Source organism: Mastigoproctus giganteus, chromosome 2 (genome assembly GCF_048544385.1).
Source record: "Mastigoproctus giganteus isolate SK-2022 chromosome 2, ASM4854438v1, whole genome shotgun sequence".
NCBI lineage: Eukaryota > Metazoa > Arthropoda > Arachnida > Uropygi > Thelyphonidae > Mastigoproctus > Mastigoproctus giganteus.
Genome location: NC_143576.1, coordinates 47,381,766 through 47,407,097, shown reverse-complemented (window position 1 = coordinate 47,407,097; position 25,332 = coordinate 47,381,766). Strand labels below are relative to the sequence as shown.

Below are 25,332 nucleotides of genomic sequence, written 5' to 3'. Positions count from 1 at the left end.
ACTGATTAACGGAGCTTAGTATCAGGTGTTTTTTATACCGTGTCTCGACCGGCGCACACAACGTACTTCACGTACTGTTGCTTCGATTTGCATAACCACTCGCTGGTCATAATGTTTTGGCTCATCGGAATATATATACACTGTGCTGCCACTTTATTAGGTACACCTACCTAGTAGCGTGTTGAGCCTCCTTTAGCCTTTAAAACTGTCTGAATTCGTCTAGGTATGGATTGAACAAGATACTGAAAACGTGCAGGAAAGCAGTACCATGCAGACATGAGTGTGTCACGCAATTCCTTCAGATTCGACGGTGGTGTAGGCCTGTAGCAAACAGCCCTTTCCAGCTCATCCCAAATATGTTCAATAGGATTGAAATCTGCAGACTGAGTGGGCCAGTGCAGCAAAGTAGAGTCATTGTCATGTTCCTGGAACCATTCCATAGTGATTCGGACTTTGTGCACCGGCGCATGATCCTGCTGGAAGTAACCATCTAACTGAGGATAAATTGTGGACATGAATGGATGCACTTGGTCAACAACGATGTTTAGGTATGATGTGGCATTCAGACATGAATCTGTGGGTATCAATGGACCCAACGTATGCCAAGAAAACTTTCTCCACACCATAACACTGGCCCCACCACCTTGCACAGTAGTCGTCAGACATGACAGGCCCATGGATTCATGTTTTCGCCAAATTCTGAGCTTTCCATCAGCATGATGTACCAGGAACGTCGACTCGTAAGACTAAACAACTGTTTTCCAATCCTCGATAGTCCAGTGCTGGTGTTGCTGTGCCCACAGGAGGCGTGCTCTCTTGTTATTCATTGATAACAAAGGTACGTGATGTGGCCGTCGGCTGTTGTAGCCCATTCGCAACAAAGTGCGATTAGTGCGATATTTTGTTCTGCGCACCAAGTTGTATTCTGATACGATGTGCGACATTATGGCCCTTCTGTTTGCTTCCACAATTCTAGCCATCCTCCTCTGACGTCTCTCATCAACAAACAATTTTCTTCTACAGGAGTGCCTTTGAGAGGATGTTTTCTGTTGGTTGCACCATTCACGATACACCCTTGAAACTGTGGTGCGGAAAAGTTCAGGAGAAGTGCATTTTCAGAGATGCTTTGTCCAGCACATCTTGCACCTACTACCATGCCACGTTCAAAGCCCGTTAGATCACTCCTTTTCCCAATTCTTGCTACGGTTTGTATGCTTAACTGATAATAGAAAGGTTGTTCTGCTGCATTTATATCCATAACTGTGGTCATGTGACTTGCAACGTTGTGGGACAAACCATTTGTGTGCACAGCAGGGTTGTACCTAATAAAGTGGCAGCACAGTATATATATATATATATATATAGAGAGAGAGAGAGAGAGAGAGTTTTAACTTAAAGGGAATGCGTTTTATGTTTATGTCGTGTTTTGTATTAAACTTTCCGCTTTGGGGTAACAAAAAAGAAAAAAATTTCCTGAATAGTTTGCTTCACTACATTTAAAATTAAGAAAAAGAAATAGTTTTAGGACATGAGAATAATAATACTAGGGACCCTTTTCGTTACAGCAAGGAGGGTAGCACAGTAATTAATTGCGAGTGCCTTATAAGGGTAACGTTTTTTGTGTGATAGAAATAAAATCAATTACTACAAATTACGCTTGTTCCTTTTTTGATTAATACCTATCATATACTCTTTATTAGTGTATGCTAATCGTCTATATTTTTACTAGGTTTTTTTTCGCATATCTGTTTTTATTACCTTCTCTGCAACCTCTGTTAGTCTTTTCTTACATTTTTTTCCTGTCCATGGGAGAAACGTAAATTTCTATTTAATGCATATCTTAGACTAATGAACTGATATGAAATATTTCGCTTGTATGTATAATCATTTTAACCTTTTTTCGCTGCAAATTAAATAATTAAATCGATCTTGGAAAGTGAATGAAAGAAATCACCTTCTCACTTTTTTCTACAGGTCGAAATAGAACATTTTACGAAATGGAATGCTCCTTAATAAAGTAACTTATTTTTACTAATCAAATAATCGTGACATTGCAGATGATGCGTGACGAACTGGAACGCCGTGCCGCCTACGGCTTTTCCTCAGTACTATTCACTGACAGCAGTCTGATGTTTCAATTTATCAGTTTGCAGTGTCCCGATCGGTCGTTGTGGCTGCCTTGTTATACGTTCCCTTTCAACACGAGTAAACAGTCACTAGATGTCGCTGGATAACTTATCTTGTGAACGTCAGTACTGCAGTAATCACATGACTTACAGAGCTTGCCCGTTAAGCGTGTGCAGCAGGCATACGTTTTACTACCGTTGATGTTCATCTATCTGTCGTTCTGAGATTGTTACGTGAGGATAACGGTTCCTTGGCTGGGTGGGGTATGTGGTGTTTTTTTCACTAATTGTGGCTTGGGGTAGTAAAAATTAACTGCGACATACTGAAGATTTGATCGATCGTTGGGTAGCTGTCGTGAGGTGTGCCGATGGCAACCGCCGACATCAGCCACAATCCAACAATGCCGAGTGATTTTCAGGTGGTGCAACTGGATCCGCGCCCGTTCCGTCCATTCCGAAGTAGTGAGGAATACTTATATGCTATGAAAGAGGACTTGGCGGAATGGCTGAACTCCTTGTACGAAATAGATATCACTACGGTAAACTTCATGGAATGTCTCGAGACAGGAGTAATCCTCTGCCAACACGCTAACAATGTGCTACAGATGGCCCGTAAGTTGCAAGTAGCAGGTTCTAATGGACTGAATACGCATATACCAGAACGAGATGTTATTTATCGGGCGCATGTGCAGCCGGGCACGTTTCATGCTCGGGATAACGTATCAAATTTCATCAGCTGGTGTCGTGGCCTGCCCATTAAGGAGTGTTTGCTCTTTGAGACTGATGACCTCGTCATGCGAAAAAATGAAAGAAGCTTAATTCTTTGTCTTCTGGAAGTTGCTAGAAAAGGGGCAAAATTTGGAATGTTAGCACCTCTTCTTGTCCAGATGGAACAGGAAATCGAAGCAGAGCTAGCTAAAGATGGTAGTGATACCGACGGCAATGAAGCAGACGACGATTCCGATAGTCAATCAGAATCCCGTCCACAGATCATCACCAATGATCTCCGCAGTTTACATGAAAGGGTAAGTCAAACCAACGTTTCTTCTTTTCAATGAAATCTACCACATATTTTTTGACTTCTTGCAAGGGTTCGTTTGCGGAAGATGCAAAATACAAATACTGCACCAAAGAATTATTGAGCACTTAATAGCTCTCTATTATCAAAGAATTATATACAAACAACTGAATAACAAAAAAAAAATAAAATGGCAGAAAGTTTAAATAATTTAAATGAAATAAAAAAAAAGTAAATCTCTTAATAAATTTTGATACCGAAATAATCAGAGGAAAAATAAGATAACAGTTATAAAAATATGAATAGAAACCTCTAGAAATAATGAGAAAAATGACAGTGAATTTGTAAGTTGAAAGAGAGGAAATGTGAGAGCGAGAGAATTGCAAAATTACGCAAATAACAATAAACAATAAACTGTTCTGAAGCTCTGTTAGCCGCGTTCTCATATATGTACATGAGAACGCTCCTAAGCGCCTATTGTCTTCACTATGTCTGTCACCGTAGCCTAGTGGTCAGGCGCGCGGGTGCATAAGTACACGTGCCTTGAGTGACCGGGGTTCAAGCCCGTGACTACTGAATATGGTGCTGTTTCTTGCATTCTGTCTATCTTGTGAACTCCTCTGACCGTTTGGTCGTCCCGGAGTATAAACAGAAAATTTATTATTATATAACAGAGGGATCTCATCGGACGGATTTTGTTCTTGAGCATGTTACAAATGTTTGTTGGGCCAAACTAAACTAATTGGCATTAAAATCGGACTAATATAAAAATTCAGCAATTATTTCTTTTTATCATACAATTTGTACTGAAAAAAGAAATGCATAGATTAAATATATAGACTAAAGCACTATTCTTAGCTTTATACAAGCCGTGCACGTTTCATGTGTACTGTTAGGCAAGACTCGTGAACGTTGACGTCGCTTGACGTCGTGACTCGTGAACACGACGTCTTTATGTACATAAAGATGTGTACATGTATATACAAAGAGACTTGGAAGAAAGAAAAAAGAGTGATACGGAAGGAGCGTAATAAATATTATTCAGTTGTAATTAAACAAAATGGCTAAGTTGAGAGAACGTAAACCTATACAGTTTATTAAGTGTACTCCAAAGTTATAATTTTAGTTATATAGTGTGAAGTTTAAAGTGTGTTAGTTGTCTGACGGCACCAGGAGTTTCCCCCATCTCCGCGTTGTATTCTTTGTGAGTGACACAGAACTCTGTGGAGGCCAAAGATTTAAAAAGTGTGTGGGGGAGTGGTCTGTTGTGTAGTGTTATGTTCTGTTGTTTCTCTGACCATTTAACCTCTGGTTCCCTATTGGGACCCACCGTTGCCCACACTTTGTCACGAGGAGGCAGGTCAGGCGCCCATTAGATTATTTAAGTACTCTGGCAGGCTCCACTACCTAATTTCCAAGGATCTCCGTGGCACGGCCCAAAAAAAAAAAAAAAAAAAAAAAAGGGTGTACTAGAATTTGGCCAAAAGAGATTTACAAGAAAACGGTAGAATTTAGACGTTGATTAGAATTTGGCGGAATTGTTAAGAGGTGAACTCGGTCGGTTTAGTGAGAGAAGGGGGACTGAAGACTGGTGGAAAACAGATAGAAGAATAGGGACGATAGAGTAGGCATCCCCAAAGAGGTTAGTGGAGACGAGCCCCACCAGGCAAAGTATGGGGATAGGCAGGGAGTTCCCTTTAAAACCTCCATCCCCTGCCCGGGGATGGGGTTTTAAAGGGAACCAGGTTAAAATACCCAGGTCAGATCGCCAATGGCGTGTCGGCAGCAAAGCCGCAGAATGTCTTCGTCGGTGTCACAAGTAGTGTCAAATCCGGTAGGAAGGTCAAGCTGCCCATCCCACTCCGGCTATGGGATATGTTAGTTGGCAGTGGGGAATCCACCAGGCGAAGGGGTGGGAGAGACACACATTTACTTCATTCATAATCTGCATTCTCACTCTACTTGCATTCTATTTTTATACTTTTTTTTTCTACTTTTATACTTTTTTTTTCTACTTTTTTCTTATATTTTATCTATACAGTATATATATATTTTTTTTTCTTTCATGTTTCATATATATATTTTACTCGCACTCATTCATCTTTTTCTCACACACCGGGGGGGGATGCAATGATGTGTAATGTAAATTTAAATACTAATTAAAACTAGGGTTAGTGTGTACTTAACTGTAGCATTTATGGTTTGTGTTCTTTTTCTCACACACTTATACTTTCATTCATTCTTCTGGCTTTCATTTTCATTTCATTTATTCGACTCTTACTTTCTGCACTGCCTTCTCTGGGCATCTCAACTTACTGTTATTCTTCAGTTGTGGTGCAGGTCTAGCCGCAAGTTTTTTGCAGGCCAGGGGAGAATGCAGTGATAGTGTTTGTGTTGTTAGTAAATGTTTGTTAGTACAGTGAAACTTCTCCTAACGGACACCTCTCTTTAACGGACATCTCTCTACAACGGACATTTTCAAATTCCCCAACTCACCTCCATTGGTTTTAACGTGTTTTCAGCTTCTGTCTAGCGGACATTCTCTGTAACGGACGCGGACAGGCAATCTGCACTGTTTCGTTTAGATTAGCACTTAATTTGATCTCCCCATAACGGACTGCGGGAGAGCTCACGACCCTTTTCTAGGAACGTTTCTTCCACGTATTGCCTCAATCGTGTGTTTATTTTCTATTTCCGATTCTCTGAATTTTATCAAGGTTTACGTCGCGGTTCTAAACCCTTTTTCAAGAATTTTAAGGCACGTGTAAAACTTCTGATGAATTCAGTGTGTGCAGGGGGGGGGGGGAATTTGGTCGGCCTTTCGTCTTTTGAGTTTGAGTTTTCAGTTTTGTTCAGTGTCGTGTGAAGTGCACAATGTCTTCTCGTAAACATTTAACTTTAAAAGATAAAGTCGAACTCATTAATGCGTATGATCGGCAAAAAAATAGTGCTTGCAATCTCGCTGCAAAATTCAAAATCGGGAAGACGCCGCAGGTAAGCGACATTCTAAAGAAAAAAAAATGAACTGCTCAAACAATTTTGGCAACAGGGAAATGATCGGGTTCAAAAATCATTCCCAAAAACTGTTGGACTTCAAATTGACAATGTTACGTATGAGTGGTTTTGTCGCGCATGTGCTAAAAAAATTCCCATTAATGGGCTCATTATTGGGGAAAAGGCTTTGGAGGTTGCGAAATCTATGGGAGTAAATGAGTTCAAAGCTTCTGAGGGATGGCTAGACAAGTTCAAAACTCGGCATAAAATTTCTTGGAAAACCGTAAGTGGTGAAGGTGGATCTGTTGATACTGGGGTTGTAACAGAGTGGACCGTCAAATTGGAAGATTTATGTCGTGATTTTGTAGCTAAGGATATTTACAACTGTGACGAAACAGGGTTGTTTTTTAAAGCTCTTCCTGAAAAAACAATGAGTCTATAAAACGAAAAGTGCCAGGGCGGAAAAATTTCTAAGGAACGCTTGACTGTACTATTGTGTACAAATATGCTGGGAGACTTTGAACAACCTCTTGTTATAGGAAAACCACAAAATCCTCGTTGTTTCAAGGGCATAAAGTTGAATCTTTTGAATGTTGACTGGAAGTCTAATAAAAAAAGCGTGGATGACACGAGATATCATCAGCGAATGGATAAGTCACTTTAATCAAAACATGATTCGTCAAAACAGAAAAATTATTCTTTTCATGGATAATTCTGCATCTCACCGCACATTGAATTGTCCAACATTCAAATCGTTTTTCTGCCGCCAAACACATCTACAGAGTGTCAGCCCTTGGATCAAGGGATAATAAAAAATTTTAAACTTCACTACAGGAAACGTGTTTTAAGACATCTCATTGCAAACATGAACGATGTAACATGTGCGAGTGACCTTGCAAAGAAAATCAGCATCCTAGATGCGATTCAATGGATTTGCTCTTCAGTAAACGCAATTAGAAAACAAACTGTCGTGAACTGTTTTGTAAAGTCTGGCTTCTCAAACGCAAAAATTGAAGTTGTGAACAGCAATGTGGAGCACCAAGAAGAACAAGAACTTCAACATCTATTGATAAATGTACGATACTTCAGCTACAAGTGACCCTGGCTACAAAGATATAGACTCGAACCTCACTACAGAAGATGGTGCTCTAGATATCAACGACATTATCATCGATATTTTTCAAGAAGTTCCTCATGAGGATGAAGAAATGGAAGGAGGTCATTCTGTCGAAGAACATATTAACGACGAACCACCGATGAAAATAGAAGAAGCGCTCATACAAATCAATCGTTTAAAAATGTTTTTCGCCGCTGAAGAAGATACTGAAGGACTTTCGATGGTTTCTTCACTCCAAACAAATATTGAAAAGAAAATTATCAGCCGGAAGAAGGTGCAGAAGAAAATAAGTGATTACTGTATGTATTTTTCTTAAGATAAAGTCATAATATGCATAGCACAATTGTATGTGTATTATTTACAAAAATATTGTGCAAAATCTGTATATAATTTCATTTAATTTTGCATTAAACGTTTAACGATTTTTCTTTATCTCTTGTGTATGTAATTGTATATTATTTACAAAAATATTGTTCAAAATCTGTATATATTTTAATTTAATTTTACATTAAACGTTTAACGATTTTTCTTTCTTTCTTTTTTTTTTCTTCCTCAGACTTCGTGTTAGCGGACACTTCTCTCTAACGGACAAATTTTCGTTCCCCATGGCTGTCCGTTAAAGGGAAGTTTCACTGTACGTATATATAAAGTAATGTAAGTTATTTTTAACTTTGTATTCTTTCGGCCAATTACATTTGCTCTTCCACTCATTCCAATTTACTCTCTCTTTCCCTCATGCTAGGTCACTCTTTCACCAAAACTGCCATTTATTCCCTTTTGCCATAATTTCTAGTTCACTCAGTGCCCACCCTATTCATTCTATCTTTCATTCTCATTCATTCATTCTTCTTTCATTCTTTATTGCATCCCTTTGCTACTAGCTTACTGATATTTTTCAGCTAATCTGCTTCCCTGGCTGCCTGTACATCTTCCTCCCCTAAGGTGGTTACTTATTTGGCATGGGGCTGTGTGAACCGGGGTTTTCTTCTCTATTTATTTATACAGCTATATACTTACGTATTGCTATACCCCGTACTTTGTAAATCAATTTAGGTAGATCTGTATTAAATATATATATATATATTTTTAATACAAGACCAACTGGCTCCTCACCCTTCCAAAGTCACAAGCTACGTGACTGTTTTATTGACACTTTCTGTCTCAGAAAATTCTGGGCACTGAGGATATTTTTGTTCTCCCTGTACAGGTTTGGATTAATACCAGTTTTTTCTTTGAAGGCAGTCTACATTTCTCTTCGAATAATGAAACATTTATCTAAATTCCTAACCATAACAAGATTTATTTCCACATCACATTTTACACGTTATTATCTCATTGAAAAAACATTATCTCCTCCTCCCTCTTTTTAAAATCTGTACAACTCTACTTTTAATTAAAATTAACTACAAAATCAATACAACTTCCTTCTCCTTTATACAATTTTTTATCATACATTTCTCATCTAATCTAAAATTTTCTTCAGATCTATTTAGTTATTTTTTTTTGTACTCGCACAACACTCTCTGAAACCATCATTTCACCTTTACAGAAAATTTCTCCTCTAGTCAATATTCACACATCAATTAGATACCTATATCAATAATCACAGCTATATAAAATCTTGAAATACCTATATTTCTCTAGGGCACTTACACAACTTAATCTTTAGAATAAAACATACCTTTTTCACAATGCCCTTGCATCAGAGATAGGTAGCTCTCTCTCTCTCTCTCTCTCTCTCTCTCTCTCTCTCTCTCTCTCTCTCTCTCTCTCTCTCTCTCTCTCTCTCCACCTAACCCGGTTTCTTGCTGGCAATTTGAGTTCTAAGCCTGTCCCAAACTATGCGTCGACCAAGTAACAATCTGTATTCCTGAGCGGGTTTTAGCAAACAATATATATATAATTATGAGAACTTACTTTCCTTGCCTAGTCTTTATTCCTCAGTTATCAGTAGGTTTCACTTCAAATCTTTTCCTTCGCGGCTGTCTTCCTAGTACCTGGCTCACAAATCGTTCGGGCATTTCTCTCCTAGCTTCTGGTTCCGATACATTGATGGGCTACGGTCTGCTTCCATTTATTTTCTTAGTGTAGAGAGGATGGGATTCCTTACGCATCCATCAGGCCATTCATCAGATGTACTCCTCACCGTTATAACTACCTTCACTCCCCCCTCCTTTACATAAAACACTGGTATTTCCACCACGCCATTCTTACGGACCCGACGTTACAACCACTATTTTCCAGACACCACAAAAAAAAAATGTTTCTTCACGACTTATTTCCTTCGTGCTATTCCTGTTTGTTCCCATTTCCCGCCCTCTTTTTGACCAATCATAATCACCTTCTCTTCCAGCTTCTCTCCTGTAATTCGCCCTTCATTGGAAATCTGTTTTCTCCGGGTGCAGTATGGTTGGACATCTCCTCCCCCCAACACGTTTTGAATACAAGGTTGCGGACCCACTCCTTCTCGAACTTTCTACTAACCGAAACTTCCCTTTATCCGGTTAGTTCCGCATGTAGTCTGAAACAGACGCCCTTCAACAGAAGGGCGTCTGTTTCAGACTACATGCGGAACTAACTAATATGTTTCCCAAAATGCTTTCTAGGTGCAGTTTAATTGTATGTACTTGACTTAAGTTATTTTCCATTGCTCTACAGTTGCATTCAGAACCATTATTGTTCTGTGCCTGATCACTTCTGCATGACTAATTAGCAATCTGCTTCAATTGAGTGTCTGCATGGATTTAGATGTTCGAGCACTTAACTTGCCCTATTTTAAATTCTTTGTAGTTAACCACAAAGAAGAATTTAGAAAATTTTGTTATAAAACATTTTGTAACTAATTAATTAAAATTCATTCCCTTATTTTATACTTGTAAGATTTGGGATCTTACAGGGCCCCAGGTTCCTACACATGGCAGGGGTAGTTCTGAGGAGATTTGTCATGTCAGGTTTCTGTCAGAGTGCAGAATACTGCTATCCTGACAGTTTTTAAGTCATCGTCTGGGCGTGGTGGGAAACTTGGGCAATTTTATCTATTGATTATTGTTTAATTGCTGGGGGGATGAATTGCCATTCTTTGTATACTTCTGCGCATTTCGAATACTTTCTCTGTGAAAGCTTTGTAATTTTCCTCTTCTATGATGAACAGACGTTCTTCTCTCCTGGGAAGGGGGCCAATCTGTGCTTTAGCTCTGTTCTGGAAATGTCATATATTATATATTTATATATAATGTGTGCCCAGTATTCCCTCTCGCCACAGGTGCAGTTTGGGTCATCAGTCAGCCCTAAGGAGGTTAGTTTCGCCTTTAGGGAGTCGTGACCTGTCAATATAAATGTTGCAAAAAGTCCAGGAGCATACCACTTTTTAGTTAGATACCACATTTTAGTTATATAAGGAGATGACCATATTTACTTTTCATTTCTAATGATCACAGAAAATGAAAAAAAAAGTTTAATTTTAAGAAAATAATCGAACGCGACTGAAATGTAACGCACTGCATATATTAACTAACTTTAACTTGTTACCGTGCTAAGATTACACCAGGACAATAGAACCCACCACAGCCTACATACTTGGCGTGTTAGGTACTAAAGCACTATATTTATATGTATAGTCTTGTCGTCCGTGGCACCCAGGCTTAAGCCTATCTCCACCTGTGTTCACTATATACAAAAACAAAAGAAAATTCTCAAACGTACTGGCCTGGCCTGTAAGGGTATTATCACAAGGCCTCTCTATCACAAGGGAACAGCCATCAAATAGACAAACGCAACCCGGCTCACGACCCTGGTACATTGGTGGGGGCCAGCACTGCCGCTCCCAGTCCCCAGGGAGCCCTCAAACAAACAAAAAAAAAAAAAAAAAAAACACCTACAAACATAAAGAAAATCCAATAAAAAATCACACACACACGAAGACACGCATGACATAAAAGAAAAAAAAAACGTAGATATACAATATAACAACAAAAAAATAAATAAATTAATTAAAAAAAAAAATATATATATATATGATAGAGTAAAAATATATCGGATTGGCAATGAGGTAGCAGGTTGGGTGAGATAAGGTGCAGTCTGCGAATGACCTGTACGTCAAAAACGCGCAAGTAACGTGCAAAGGCCAACGCCGGCACTGTGGCAAAAACCTAGAAGTACAATATGTAATATAAGGTGAGAATATGTAATATAATGAATATGTAATAAAAGTACAATATGTAATATAAGGTGAGAATATGTAATATAATGAATATGTAATAAAAGTACAATATGTAATATAAGGTAAAGCAAAATGAGATAAAAGTAGTAATGGTAGTAACATAAATTGAAATATGATAGAGCAAAATTATAAAATAATAAGGCAAAATTATAAAAAATGTGTTAATTATGGGTTAGTAGATATATTGAAAGGGACTTTATCTAGGGCTATAACCCTCTCAATATATCGGCCCATAATTAACATAGCTATCTGTTTCTGTTGTCAACCGCCCGCAAAACTAGGTTCGAATATATGTAAGATAGTAAAAGAGTATATACTATATATTACTATTATAATAGTATAATAGTAATAATATAGTACCAAAAATAGGTCAAGAAATTTAGCAGTATTATAATGTAAGGGCCGAAAGCTGATAATGATCAAATTTAGTATGTAAGGTAATTTGGCAGTAATATGAAATAAGGGCCAAACGCTGGTAATAAGCAGATTTTGATTAGTAGTTTACGGGCGAGATGACTATTAGCCCGACAGATAGCATAGTAGCATAAAGAATACAATAGAGCAAGAGTTCCATCCACTGTAGTTATATATTTATATTATCTATGTTGAATAGGCAGCATGGACTAAAGGAAGGAGAACGGAAACAGAATAAAGAACAGCAATAGTACCTCAATCCAACTGCTCTAATAGTTCATGAAGTATGAAAAAACGTAGGGTTATATAGTATATAGCTAAAAGTATAGAAAATGGGAAGAATACAATTGTACGTGGAAAGAAACCGGGAGCGTAACTTCTAGTCTATTAAAGAAAGGAATCCTGGTTTATGGTTAAGAGTATCTCATCGTATAAGCTGTAGGAGATATACTGTAACAGAAGATAGGAAGCTGAAGATATAATAAGGACTTAGCATAATGTAAATATGATGGACCAAATGGTTGATATATATATATATATATATATATATAGAACAAATTCCTGGTGAAAAATATATATAAGTAAGTATGCATACCACCGATGAATGTGAAGATAGAAAGACGGAGAAGTGGAGCACGTGTATTAACAACCTTAAGTTGTCTATAATGTTAAAATGTACAAATAATTCTTCGCCTAATACGGATATATATATATATATATATATATATATATAATTTATAAATTATATTATGTAATATATATATAAACAAATATATATATTTCACCAACCCCAACCAAAACAATGCAAATAAAATAACTTTTATCCCCCTCATCAAAAAAACTACATTAAGAAACAGTAACCTTTAGTATTAATCCTTAATGTGTAATTGCAAGGTTAATCCAGTGTCTTCTCCTCTTGAAACAGTAACCTTTAGTATTAATCCTTAATGTGTAATTGCAAGGTTAATCCAGTGTCTTCTCCTCTTGAACACGACAACACAATAAATTCAGTTGCAATGCTTCAAATCTAAATTTACTAACCAAGTAAGTACTTCCATTACCATGGTTAAAATCCTCAATTGGAGACATCAAACTTTCTCTTTGCACAGTAATTGCTGTCCGGACTTTGGCTGTCACAGTCCGCACGGTCTGTGACAGCGAAATCCTCTGCTTGCACCTTCACGATGGTGGGACCGTTAGTAATCCTGGGTATAATCTCCATGCACAAGCACTGTGGGTGACCACCCAGGTGTGAACCAACGTAAGCAGGGGTCAAGGTGTGGCGCCCACACCACATGGAGGAATGCCGCCCATCTGTGTTACCAGGCAATACTACGTGGTAGTTGACTCTCATCAACCGGTGTAATACCACCACTGTGCTTATTGGAGGCTTGAAGTGGTGGAACCCATGTTCAACTCCATCTTTACTTCCATCATGATGTATGACTGATGACTTTTGAGGTTATGATGAACATCATAGCGAGATCCAATCTTCCTTACATTTCGAGGGGACAGCTCTAAAACGGTGTTCGTAGGCCGGCCGCTAGTTAGTACACCGGATCGAACCTGTTAGTAACTCTTTAGGAGGCTTCCGGAATAGCTACTGTATAATCTTGCTATCTCTACTCTGCAGATACTGTGTATGCGGGGGGGGGGGCATTTTCGAAGCAAGGATATGTTGTTGTCATTTGGTTTTTAGGAGCATTAGCAACTAAGGCCATATTGCTCCGGGATAAGCGGTGGTCATTCCCTGACCTATCTGCATCCTCCGTATTTGGTGGTGACGAGCTCGAACCCCGGTCTAATCAAGAAGCGTGTGCTACGCACTTCTGCTCCTTCCCACCTGGCTACCGAGGCGCCTAAAGCAACAATATGTCAAGGAACTGGGTATATTCTTACCATGTGTACGCCATATCCAAAAATTTCATTACTTCATACAAATGTTTCCCCCACTTTTTCTTACTATTGATAACACCACGAATTGTCAAACTAATAGCGTAAGCTTATCAGCGAAAAGATATCAGCTAAACCTCCCAAACATAAGCTTATCAGCTAAACCTCCCAAACACTTCCTAGATCATTTCACAAATATACGTGGTCTCAATTCTAAACTCAACGATGTGCATTTCTACTTGCAGTCTGCCAAGCCCCATGTACTTTTTCTGACAGAATCTCACTTATCTATTGCTTCAACTACTGCTCATCTCAGTTGCCCACATTATTCGCTGCATGATTCTTTTCGCCTCCAAGGTGGTTCATGTGCATATGTCCGTTCCAATATTCCCTGTCAGAGACTTGGTAATTTGGTATCTCCTCTCTTCGATCTTCTTTGGCTTAAAATCTCTCTGCCTCATTGTGTCAAATTCATCTGTTGTCTCTACCGTTCTGTCAACTCCACTAATGATTCGGAGCTCTTTGACTTCTTTGCAACTTGACTCTCTCCAGTCCAACGTTCCTACCAGTGAGATAATTTTCCTTGGTGATTTTAATGTTCATAACTCCAGCTGGCTTCCGTTTTCTAGTCACATTGACCCAGATGGTCGAGATGCTGAGGCTTTTGCAATTACTAATGACCTTGCACAGATCGTTCAGTTTTCTACAAGAATACCGGACAATGCTAACCATACAGCCAACATGCTTGATCTTTTTTTCACGAGCAACAACTGCTAAGTACACAGTCGAAATGAGTAGTCCTTTAGGCACCTCAGATCACAACTCAGTGATTGTCTCTTCTCCAGTGGAGCCTTTATCTCATGGCTATTCCCAACCTCGTGTTGTTTGGCATTACAGGAATGCAAAATGTGATAACCTGCGAGATTTCTTTTCTTCTTTTCCTTGGTTGGATTACTGCTTCGAAACTTCTGATATCAACGTTTGCTCAGATCGTGTCAATGAAATTATTCTTGTAGGAATGGAATCCTTTATTCCACACTCCACTTTAAAGTCTTGTTCTTTATCTAAACCTTGGTTTTCCAATAAATGTGCTAAGGCAGTTCAAGTAAAGAGCGTTGCATATCGTAATTGGCTTGTTTCCAATTCTTAAATTTCGTTTTCTGCCTACACCAAAGCTCGCAACAATTATAAAGCAGTTATTAATCAATCAAACTAGATTTTTAACAGGCTAAGAGTAGGAAAGTTGCTTCTTGCCCTCATGGTAGCCGAGCATTCCGGTCTCTTACCAAAGCTATTGGCCGCAACGTTTTCCCATCTTTGCTCCCACCTCTGTCAAAACCAGATGGTTCTGTTGTCACTTCGGCCAAGGATAAAGCTAACCTGCTAGCATCCCATTTTTCTTCCAAGTCATGCTTTAATGATTTTGGTAAAACTCCTCCCACCATTCCCAACACGTACCATTTAATGCCTCCTGTGGTCTTCCGTCAAAAGGATGTCAGAAGGATTTTAGCCAAGAATAAAGCTGACCTAGCATTAGCAATAGCATTAGTAGCGGCATATGGTGCAAGAAATCAAGCTTATGCAGCATCACTCCCAATTCACCCCACCGTTCGTTCGAAATACCTGTCCAGCTGAGCCTTAAATTTATTTAGCCTATCAACTTCCACATCAAGGGATGGAAGTCTGTTCCACCAACCAACTACCCGCTGGCTAAAGGCAGATTTCCGCACATCTCTCCTACATCTGTCTTTCCTCAATTTGAATTTATGCCATCTCAGGTGATTATTCTGAGCAAGAGGAAGAATCCCATCCGCATTGAGCATGCTCAAACCATTCAAGGCTTTATACATCTGTATCAGATTACCTCACCGGTGCCTCGTCGCCAGACACTGTAATTTGCAAAATGTATGCCTTTCTTCGTAAGAGCAACCCTTTGTTCCATTCACTAACCTTCTTGCCCTTCTCTGTACTCGTTCCAGCAGCTCTACATCCCTCTTGAAATGAGGCCTCTAGACCTGTATACAGTACTCAAGGTGTAGCCTGACCATTGCTTTCTACAAGGGAATAATCACCTCATTATCCTTGCTAGAAAAATTCCTCTATATCATTGACAAGACACCATGAACTACTCTAGCAGCCCGTCTGCACTGTCAGAGAACTTCATATCTGCCTGCATCCCATTTTCTTTCAACTCAGTATTAATGATCTTGGTAAACACCTCCCACCATTCCCTACACACTCCGTTCAATGCCTCCTGTGGTCTTCCGTCAAAAGGATATGAGAAGGATTTCGACGAATCTTGATACCAAGAAATCTCCAGGTCTTGATGGTATTTCTCCACTTGTTCTCAGAACCTGTGCTCCCGAACTTACTCCTGTTCTTTTCCGCCTTTTTTCACTTTCTTATTCCATATGTGTGTTTCCTTCTGCTTGGAAATTTGCTCATATTCAGCAAGTTCCAAAAAAGGGTGACAAATCCCTCCTAACCAATTATCGTCTCATTGCAAATACTTCTACTCTTTCTGAAGTAATGGAGAAATGAATTAACCGTCAACTCTTAAACTACCTAGAAGCCTTCCGTGTGATCAACGATCGCCAGTTTAGATTCCGTCAGCGTCGATCCACTGGTGATACACTGGTACCCATTTATTGATAAATTGAATGGAAAAGTTTGGTGAAACACATGCAATTGCTCTTGCCATCTCACAGGCTTTCGATCGTGTTTGGCATAAAGGTCTTCTAAACAAGCTACAATCTTATGATTTGCCAACTGTTTTTTGTAATTGGTTATCCAGTTTTCTCTCTGATCGCTCACTGAGGGTGATGGTAGATGGCTCTCTGTCTTCTAACTTCTCCACTAATGCTGGTGTCCCCCAAAGTTCAGTTCTTCCCCACACTCTTTTCCTCTTGTATATTAATGACCTTCTTCCATTGACTGGAAATCCTATCCATAGTTTTTCCAATGATAGCACATTGCATTCCACTTTTCATTTTGAGAAACCTTGCTCTGCCCAATCAGCTTCAATTTCTCGAATATCTGCTACTAATTCCTTAAATGCTGATCTCCAAGTAATTCTTCAGTGTGGCAAAGATTTCAATCCTTCTAAAGCCCAGTCTTGTCTTATATCTCGAAAAAAGGATTCTTCTGCTCCAATACTATATTTGGTGACACTCCGATTTCTAGGCAAGTTGATATATCTCTTTTGGGGATTACCCTAACTTCTAATCTCTCTTGGCACAAGCACATTACACTTATTGCTCCTCTGCATCTATAAAACTTGGTTTTATCTTTCTCTGTAGCACAGTGGTATCGTCACTATCCTTCCCACACCGGGTGGAAAAGGCCCGGGTTCGAATCCCGTCGATGACGCGAGGAACTTTAATGGGCTGTTTTCACTCCGTGGCTGACTTAGTCGGTCTCAAGCGTAGATAGCAAGGAGTTTTCCCCAGAAACTGGGGTTTTTCGTCCAGCAAACAGACAAATCGACCACAGAACACACACAATTAACAGACAAAAGGCACAGCACGGCAGATGAATTTAATTATTCGGGTTGCCTAAATATAATAGTTTGGTTTTTTTTTTAGTTACTCGTCTACGCATTAAGTTGAGTAAATTTAGGTAAATGTGGTTATTATAGGTATCAGTGTGAGTGTGACATCAAGAGACTTGTGTTTTACAATGAATTGTGGGGTGGGGGGTCTGCTTCGCAGAGCTCCCAATAAGCTAGCACGGGTTGAAACAAGTGATACAAGCTAGCACAGGTTGAAACGTCCAATGATGTTTCCTCAGAACTATAGCATTCCTCCTGCAATCGAGATGTAGTGAGGGAATCGATGCAAGGCGGTGCTTAACCAAAGGGAGTTGAGCTCCACATTTTAGGAAAGTATGTAGAGGTTTCCCAATCAAAGTACCCAAGATTGTCAGCGATCTCCAAAAGGTCTATATAACTCTCTGAACCCCAAGTGCCACAACACTCCAAACTTTCACTAGTGTTGTGGCCGTTAATACTGCCACCGGAACAATGTACAAACTACCACTACTATAAGACATTGTAAAAAGTGACAGTGGAAAAGTTAGAAGTTAGAACGTGAGAGTAACGTGAAGAGAATGCCACAAAATTAGTCCTTTTAGCCTCAAACAGATTCGAATGGTTAACCCAATACAATTAGCTTGGCAGGGAAAGCTGAAAATTTGGCCAATGAGGTGCAAGCATCCATGCGTACATGAGAATTTGTGTGTGTGTGTGTGTGTGTGTGTGTGTGTGTTGAAATCATCGTATATAATACTACATCAGATTTTTAACATTTTTTTTTACCGTCTTAGAAGAAAATTCCTTTAAAAATTCTGTAGCAGGTACATAATGTGGCCGGCTAGCATATTTAACATGCTTTGAATATAAGAGTCATCGGAGTGCGCTAAAAACGCCTAAAATTTCAGATATTAATAAAAATTCATGGATAATAATAATTATATATCGCGACTAAATATGATGGCTAAGGTAGAATATATAATTGTTACATTACATTGAGTAGATTCACTTCGCGACTAAATATACCGTCTATAGTTCTATTACGTGTAGCATTTATCGAAAGATCTGATAACATGTCCACGTTGAAGTATGTTTTCATAAAATGTGCACAACTGTTTTCCAACCTCAGAGTTTAATTGTAAAAAAGAAACATATATTCAATCTGAAAACATCAGGTGACTTGAAAACATGAACTTTTTTTCTGGTTAGCAAAATAACAAAAATAGTAAGTTTTTTTTCCCACTCACTGCATGCTTGAATGACGTCACACCCACTCGGCTCAAGTCGACCAATCAACAGGCATCTGAAATGAAGCCCTCCTAATTTGCGTTGTTCATAGTTGCAGGCAGAAGCTACAAAGACCTAAAGATTACAGCAGTCGTACCATATACTGTATCTCCCCAGGCATTTTGACGTTTTGTTCAGTATATTCCAGCACTGTTCAGTCCATACAGTTCAGAATATACTGAACTGTCCAGTTCAGTATATTCCAGCACAAATATACTAAAAATAATTCAAATAAATGCGCAGAGGGCTAGAGCAGTAGCCAACCAGATCCGGGTTAAAGCTGAAGAGGAAAACGCGGATGTGATCATATTACAGGAGCCATACTCGCATGGGAAACGGGTTGTAGGCTACCCATTCACCTACAAAGTGGTACACACAGTTGAAGACACCCCATGGGCTGCTTCCTGGTAAGGAACAGCAATATCACAGTGACTAAAATCACGCAGTTCTGCACGGAGTGGGCCGCGTGTGCCCAGCTAAATACAGCTTTAGGGAACCTGTACGTTGTGGCACTCTATGGTAGACCAGGACAACAGATAGATTTTGCAATCGACTATCTTCAATGCCTGCAGGACATCCTACCAAACCAAAAAATCATCATAGGAGCTGACGTGAACTGTCGATCCCCGTCATGGCACAGTACTACCCCTGGCAGGCGTGGAACCAAAATGGTCAACTCCTTGAGGATTACTTGGCAGGATCACAGCTGACAGTGCTAAATCAACCTCACCACTTGCCAAACTTTTGCAACACCCTCTGAGAGGCTACGATTGATGTATCCCTAGCCACTAGGAACTTGGCGGGATTTGTGACTGACTGGAAGGTGGAGGAGGCATGGACTACCTCAGATCACAGTGCAATCACCTTTAAAATAATCAGACAACTGACAACAGTAACACTAACAAACCAACAGAAAAACAGATATGCAGTTGCCAAAGCAGACTGGATGTCATTCAAAAACCTGCTCATCACAGCCATAGAAAGCAACCCAGCCAGTATAAACCCACAGAATGACCTGGATGACCTGCTGAGGGGGACCACAGACCTAATACAAACCATTAGCGATCGAACAATCAAAAGAAAAAACCGAAAACCTGGTGCTGTTCCTTGGTGGACCCCAGAAATAGCCGTGCTTCGACGCCAGATGCAAAAATCTAGGAAAGATTTCCAGAGAGCCCGTAGGACTTGGCCCGCACATGAAGAGGAGACTTTAAGACAGCGCTATCGAGAACCCAGAAATCACTATACGGACGCGATACAGAAAAGCAAGAAGCGTTCCTGGGAGCGTCTAGTATCCACGACAGGAAGAACTGACCCCTGGGGTGTAGTTTACAAGGTGACTACAAACAAATTGCCCAGGGGGGAGGTGATCAGCACCACCAGGACCTCGCAAGGAGATTATACAACCACTTGGGAGCAATCAATGGGTAATATACTCGACACAATTTTCAAGGAACCCGCGACCTTAACTCTGCAAGAACATCATAAGATCTGCGAAGAAAATGAAAAATATATCACTCCTGCGCTCGAGCCCCCCTTCACCCATGAAGAACTCGGCGCGGCTGCTACCAGGATCAAAAACCGCAAATGCCCGGTTCTTGATATGATCGAACCAGAGATACTGAAAAAAATAGTAGAAATTTCCCCGCAAATCCTACTCACCCTCTACAACAGATGTTTGGAAACAGGGAAATTCTCTGCGGCGTGGAAAACTGCAAACACCAAGCTAATTCTGAAAAACCCTACTAAGAACCCAGAATGTCCATCATCATACAGACCCATCGCTCTGCTCTCAGTAGTCAGTAAATTATACGAGAGGCTGCTCCACATGCGGATACAGAACCACTACGAAAGGGCAGGCCTGGCAGCTAAAAATCAGTTTGGCTTTAAGCGAGGATCCTCTACAGTGGATGCCCTTGGAGATCTGCTTAGGAAAGCACAAGAGTGCAGGAAAAAATATCTATTGGTCATTTCAGTCGATTTTGCCGGGGCGTTCGACTCACTTTGGTAGCCGAGCGTCCTGAACAGACTGAGAGAAGCTGCAGTACCAATGAACTTATACAAAGCAATGGAAGACTACCTTTCAGGCAGAAGAGTGGAAATAAATACAAATTATCAAAAAATCACAAGAAACATACATAGCGGATGTCCACAGGGGTCTGTCTTGGGTCCTCTCATTTGGAACATGGTCTTGGACGATTTCCTGTGCCAGGACTTGGGGCTGGCTGAGGCCCAGGCCTTTGCGGACGATCTCATTGTTACTATTGAGGCAGATTCCAGAGTCCAACTGGAAAACATCGGTAATTAGGCAATGCAGAAATTACAATACTGGGCCACAAAAACCAGCTAAAAATTGCACTGACGAAAACCATATCCATCTTGCTGAAAGGAACTCTTCAGGTACAGCGTCCGCCCCAAATAAAAATAAATGGCCTGACCATCAAACTCACCAAACAAATGAAGTACTTAGGAGTTATCTTAGATAATAACCTATCCTTCATACCTCACCTGAAACACATAAGAATGAAAATAAGAAGATACTCAGCCCTAGTGGCTAGGATTACGAGGAAGGATTAAGGACTGAAAAAACGAACCCTAATGTTATATTATAAGTCAACCTTCATCCCAGCCATAATCTACACAGCTGCAGTATGGTACAGCAAAACATCACTGGTAACCAACAAGAAAATCCTGGATATGACACATAGGACCATCCTATTGACAACCACCATCCTATTGGAGCACTCCCTCTGGACCTACCGAGCTTGCCGCACGGTAAGCACACCTGCACTGCAGGTGCTTGCTGGAGCGCTACCCCTGGATTTAGAAGCTGTGAAAGCAGGACTGCTCTACCTGCACTCAAAGCGAGTGGCCGCAAATCATCAGGACTTCACAATCAACCCAGCAAGCAGTCAAAAAACGGAAAGAGCACGACTACAGACCTACCTCTTTCAGAAGTGGCAACAAAGATGGACAGAGACGACAAAGGGCGAGATCACTCGTAAATTCTTTCCAGAACTGAACAAAATATACCCAAAGCAACCGGGCTGGTTCTTCCCGGGCTTGCACCTGACCTCGTTACTCACAGGACATGGACCCTTCAACCAGAAACTGTTCGGCTTCGGTCTCGCCAATGACCAAAATTGCACGTGCGGGGAGGTCGAAAGCTGGGACCACCTGCTTTACGACCAATACGAAGACCTCAGATGCACCCTCATCACGAAAATCCATTACCTCCCCAAAGACCAGCCAGAGTACAAATATTGGTAACACCCGACCGGCCTCCCTGTGGCGGGTATTGGTAACGTCGGGTCTCACTAGGGGCCCGGCGGCTAACAGGCCGGACAAACAATGGGCACAACAAACTACATAGTGCATATCCCACACACTAATCAACAGGCATCGACTGTTGATACACTTGGTCCTAGCCACTGAAATCCCAGGAAAGTAAGTGGCAAGACCCGCCAGAGTACAAATATTGGTAACACCCGGCCGGCCTCCCTGTGGCAGGTATTGGTAACGTCGGGTCTCACTAGGGGCCCCGCGGCTAACAGGCCGGATGAACAATGGGCACAACAAACTACACAGTACATATCCCACACACACTTTTAAATCTCTGGCTTGTCCGATACAGAGAACATACGCGGAGATGGGAGAAATCCCAGGTGCCGTCAGACCCCGAACATACCTAATACCTAATCCCACACACTTTTAAATCTCTGGCTTGTCCGATACAGAGAACATACGCGGAGATGGGAGAAATCCCAGGTGCCATCAGACTCCGAACATACCTAATACCTAATACCTCCCCAGAGGACTTGAACATCACTTCATTGACACAGAAGAGGAGTACCGAGCGCTTTCCCAATATGCACAGGACCTCTTCACAAGGAGAAGGGTGTTAATTGCCATACATCGAGACTGATAGTACAGTAACATAAATCGCATAAGACAGAGACAACTCCTGGAAAAGAAAACTGTGAAAGAAAAGAAAATAAATGGAAAAGAAAGGAATAAAGAAAAGAAGAAAAGAGAATCAACGAAAAAAAAAAAAAAAAAAGAACAGAGATTGGCTCTGTTCTTGTCCACTTGATTCAGATAGGGACACTCATGAGCCAATCTCTGTCCTTTTTTTTTTTTTTTCGTTGATTCTCTTTTCTTCTTTTCCCTTCTTCTTTTCTTTATTCCTTTCTTTTCCATTTATTTTCTTTTCTTCTACAGTTTTCTTTTCCAGGAGTTGTCTCTATCTTATGCGATTTATGTTACTGTACTATCAGTCTCGATGTATGGCAATTAACACCCTTCTCCTTGTGAAGAGGTCCTGTGCATACTGGGAAAGCGCTCAGTAGTACTCTAGCCCCCTTCACCTTTAAACCCTACTCCCCGAGGAGACGATTCTCTCAACGCCCCCCCCCTCATTTCTACTCTGGTGGGGTATGGGCATGCCACACTGAAACTTGGGGCTGTCTTCCCTATTGGCTCCATACTTCTGTCTTTCTCCTCCCAGTCTTCAGCTCCCCCCATCTCTATCTTCACGCTAGCGAAGCCCTACACACCTAAATTTAAATACATCCAAAATATCTTCACCCACGTTCTGGCCCAACTCAAGCGACGTCAACCACACGATTGACGTTGGTATGTGTATGCACGTTGTGTGTACATATGTGCATGTGTTTATATATGTACTTGTATGCACACATATATACACCCAACTCAAGTGACGTCAACCCCACGATTGACGTTGGCACATGTATGCACGTTGTGTGTACATATGTGCATGTGTATATATGTGCTTGTATGCATGCAATATAAATACAATATAATTTTTTTAAATTATTTTTATTTGTTGATTATTTTTTATTATATATTTTTATTTTTTTTATTTTTTATTTTATTTTATTTTATTTATTTTATTTTATTTTATTTTTTTATTTTATTTATTTATCTTTCTTATTATTATTTTATTTATTTATCTTTCTTATTATTAATTTATTTATTTATCTTTTTTTTATTATTATTTTATTCTTTATTTATTTACTTTTTTTTTAGGTCCTAGCCACTGAAATCTCAGGAAATTAGGTAGCAGGACCTGCCAGAGTAACTTAAGTCTACTGGGTTCCTGGTCTACCTCCATGGGGCGAAGTGGGGCACCGTTGGGCCTCAGCAGGGGTCCAGCGGCTAAAAGACCAGATGAACACTGGTACACGGCACTACACATATACAATATCCATACACTTTTATATCTCTGGCATTTCCAGTGAACTGGTACACCCAAAATGAAAACTACGCGGAGATGGGGGAAACCCCTGGTGCCGTCTGCCACTAAATACACCTTACACTTTACACCGCCCCAGATGTGGGAACGATATTCCATGGTAGGGCGGATTTGCGATTTGTACTGAGTGAACAAAAGTAACGCCGAGAGGGAAAGGGAAAGCTAAGTTTTTTAGATGTAGAGGAAGCAATATTTGTAATGTGCTTGTGCCAAGAGAGATTAGAATTCTGAGTAATCCCCAAAAGGGATATATCATTTTCCTAGAAATCAGAGTGTCACCAAAGATAAGCATAGGAGAGGAAAAATCCTTTTTGCGAGATATAAGACAAGATTGAGTTTTAGAACGATTTAAATCAACTAAGTTGTCTTTGCTCCACTGGAGAATTACCTGAAGATCGGCCTTTAAGGAATTGGTAGCAGATATTCGAGAAGTTGAAGCTAATTGAGCAGGGCAAGGTTTCTCAAAATGGAAAGTAGAATGCAATGTGCTATCATCGGCAAAACTATCGATAGGATTACCAGTCACGGGAAGAAGTTCATTAATATACAAGAGGAAAAGAGTGGGGGAAAGAACTGAACCTTGGGGGAAACCGGCATTAGTGGAGAAGTTAGAAGATAGAGAGCTATCTACCATCACCCTCAGTGAGCGATCAGAAAGAAAACTGGATAACCAATTACAAAAAACAATTGGCAATCCATAAGATTGTTTAGAAGACGTTTATGTCAAACGCAATCCAAAGCCTTTGAGATGTGAAGAGCAACTGCTTGTGTTTCACCGAATGTTTCCATTGAATTTGTCCATAAATTGGAAACATAAGCCAGAATATCACCAGTGGATCGACACTGACAGAACCCATACTAGCCATCATTGATGAGCCGGAAGGTTTCTAGGTAGTTTAAGAGTTGGCGGTTAATTGATTTCTCCATTACTTTAGAAAGAGTAGAAGTAATTGCAATGGGACGATAATTGGATTGGAGTGATTTGTCACCCTTTTTAGGAACTGGCTGGATGTGAGCAAATTTCCAAGCAGAAGGAAAAACACCTTTGGAATAAGAAAGTGAAAAAAGGTGGCAAAGAATAGGAGTAAGGTGAGGAGCACAGGTTTGAGAACAAGTGGAGAAATACTATTAGGACCTAGAGCTTCCTTAGCGTCAAGATTCGACAAGATCCTTCTGGCATCCTTTTGACGGAAGACCACAAGAGGCATTGAATGGAGCGTGTTGGGAAAGGATCATTAATACATGAGTTGGAAGAAAAATAGGATGCTAGCAGGTCAGCTTTATCCTTGGCTGAAGTGACAACAGAACCATTTGATTTGGACAGAGGTGGGAGCAGAGATGGGCAAAAGTTGCGGCCAATAGCTTTTGGCAAGAGACCAGAATTCTCGGCTATCATTAAAGAAGCAAGTTTTCTACTCTTAGCCTGTTCACATTCTAGTTATGGACTGATTAATAACTGC

General features: G+C 40.2%; 1 protein-coding gene across 1 annotated transcript in view; it reads left to right on the top strand.

The window, feature by feature from the left end:
• The first annotated feature begins 2,298 nt into the window (after positions 1-2,298).
• LOC150089289 (uncharacterized) overlaps positions 2,299-25,332 on the top strand; it is a 273,741-nt gene continuing 250,707 nt past the window's right edge. The window contains exon 1 of the mRNA XM_090368468.1: positions 2,299-3,151. Coding sequence (XP_090224594.1) covers positions 2,495-3,151 — 657 coding nt within the window. The 5' untranslated portion in view covers positions 2,299-2,494. The remainder of the gene's footprint in view (positions 3,152-25,332) is intronic.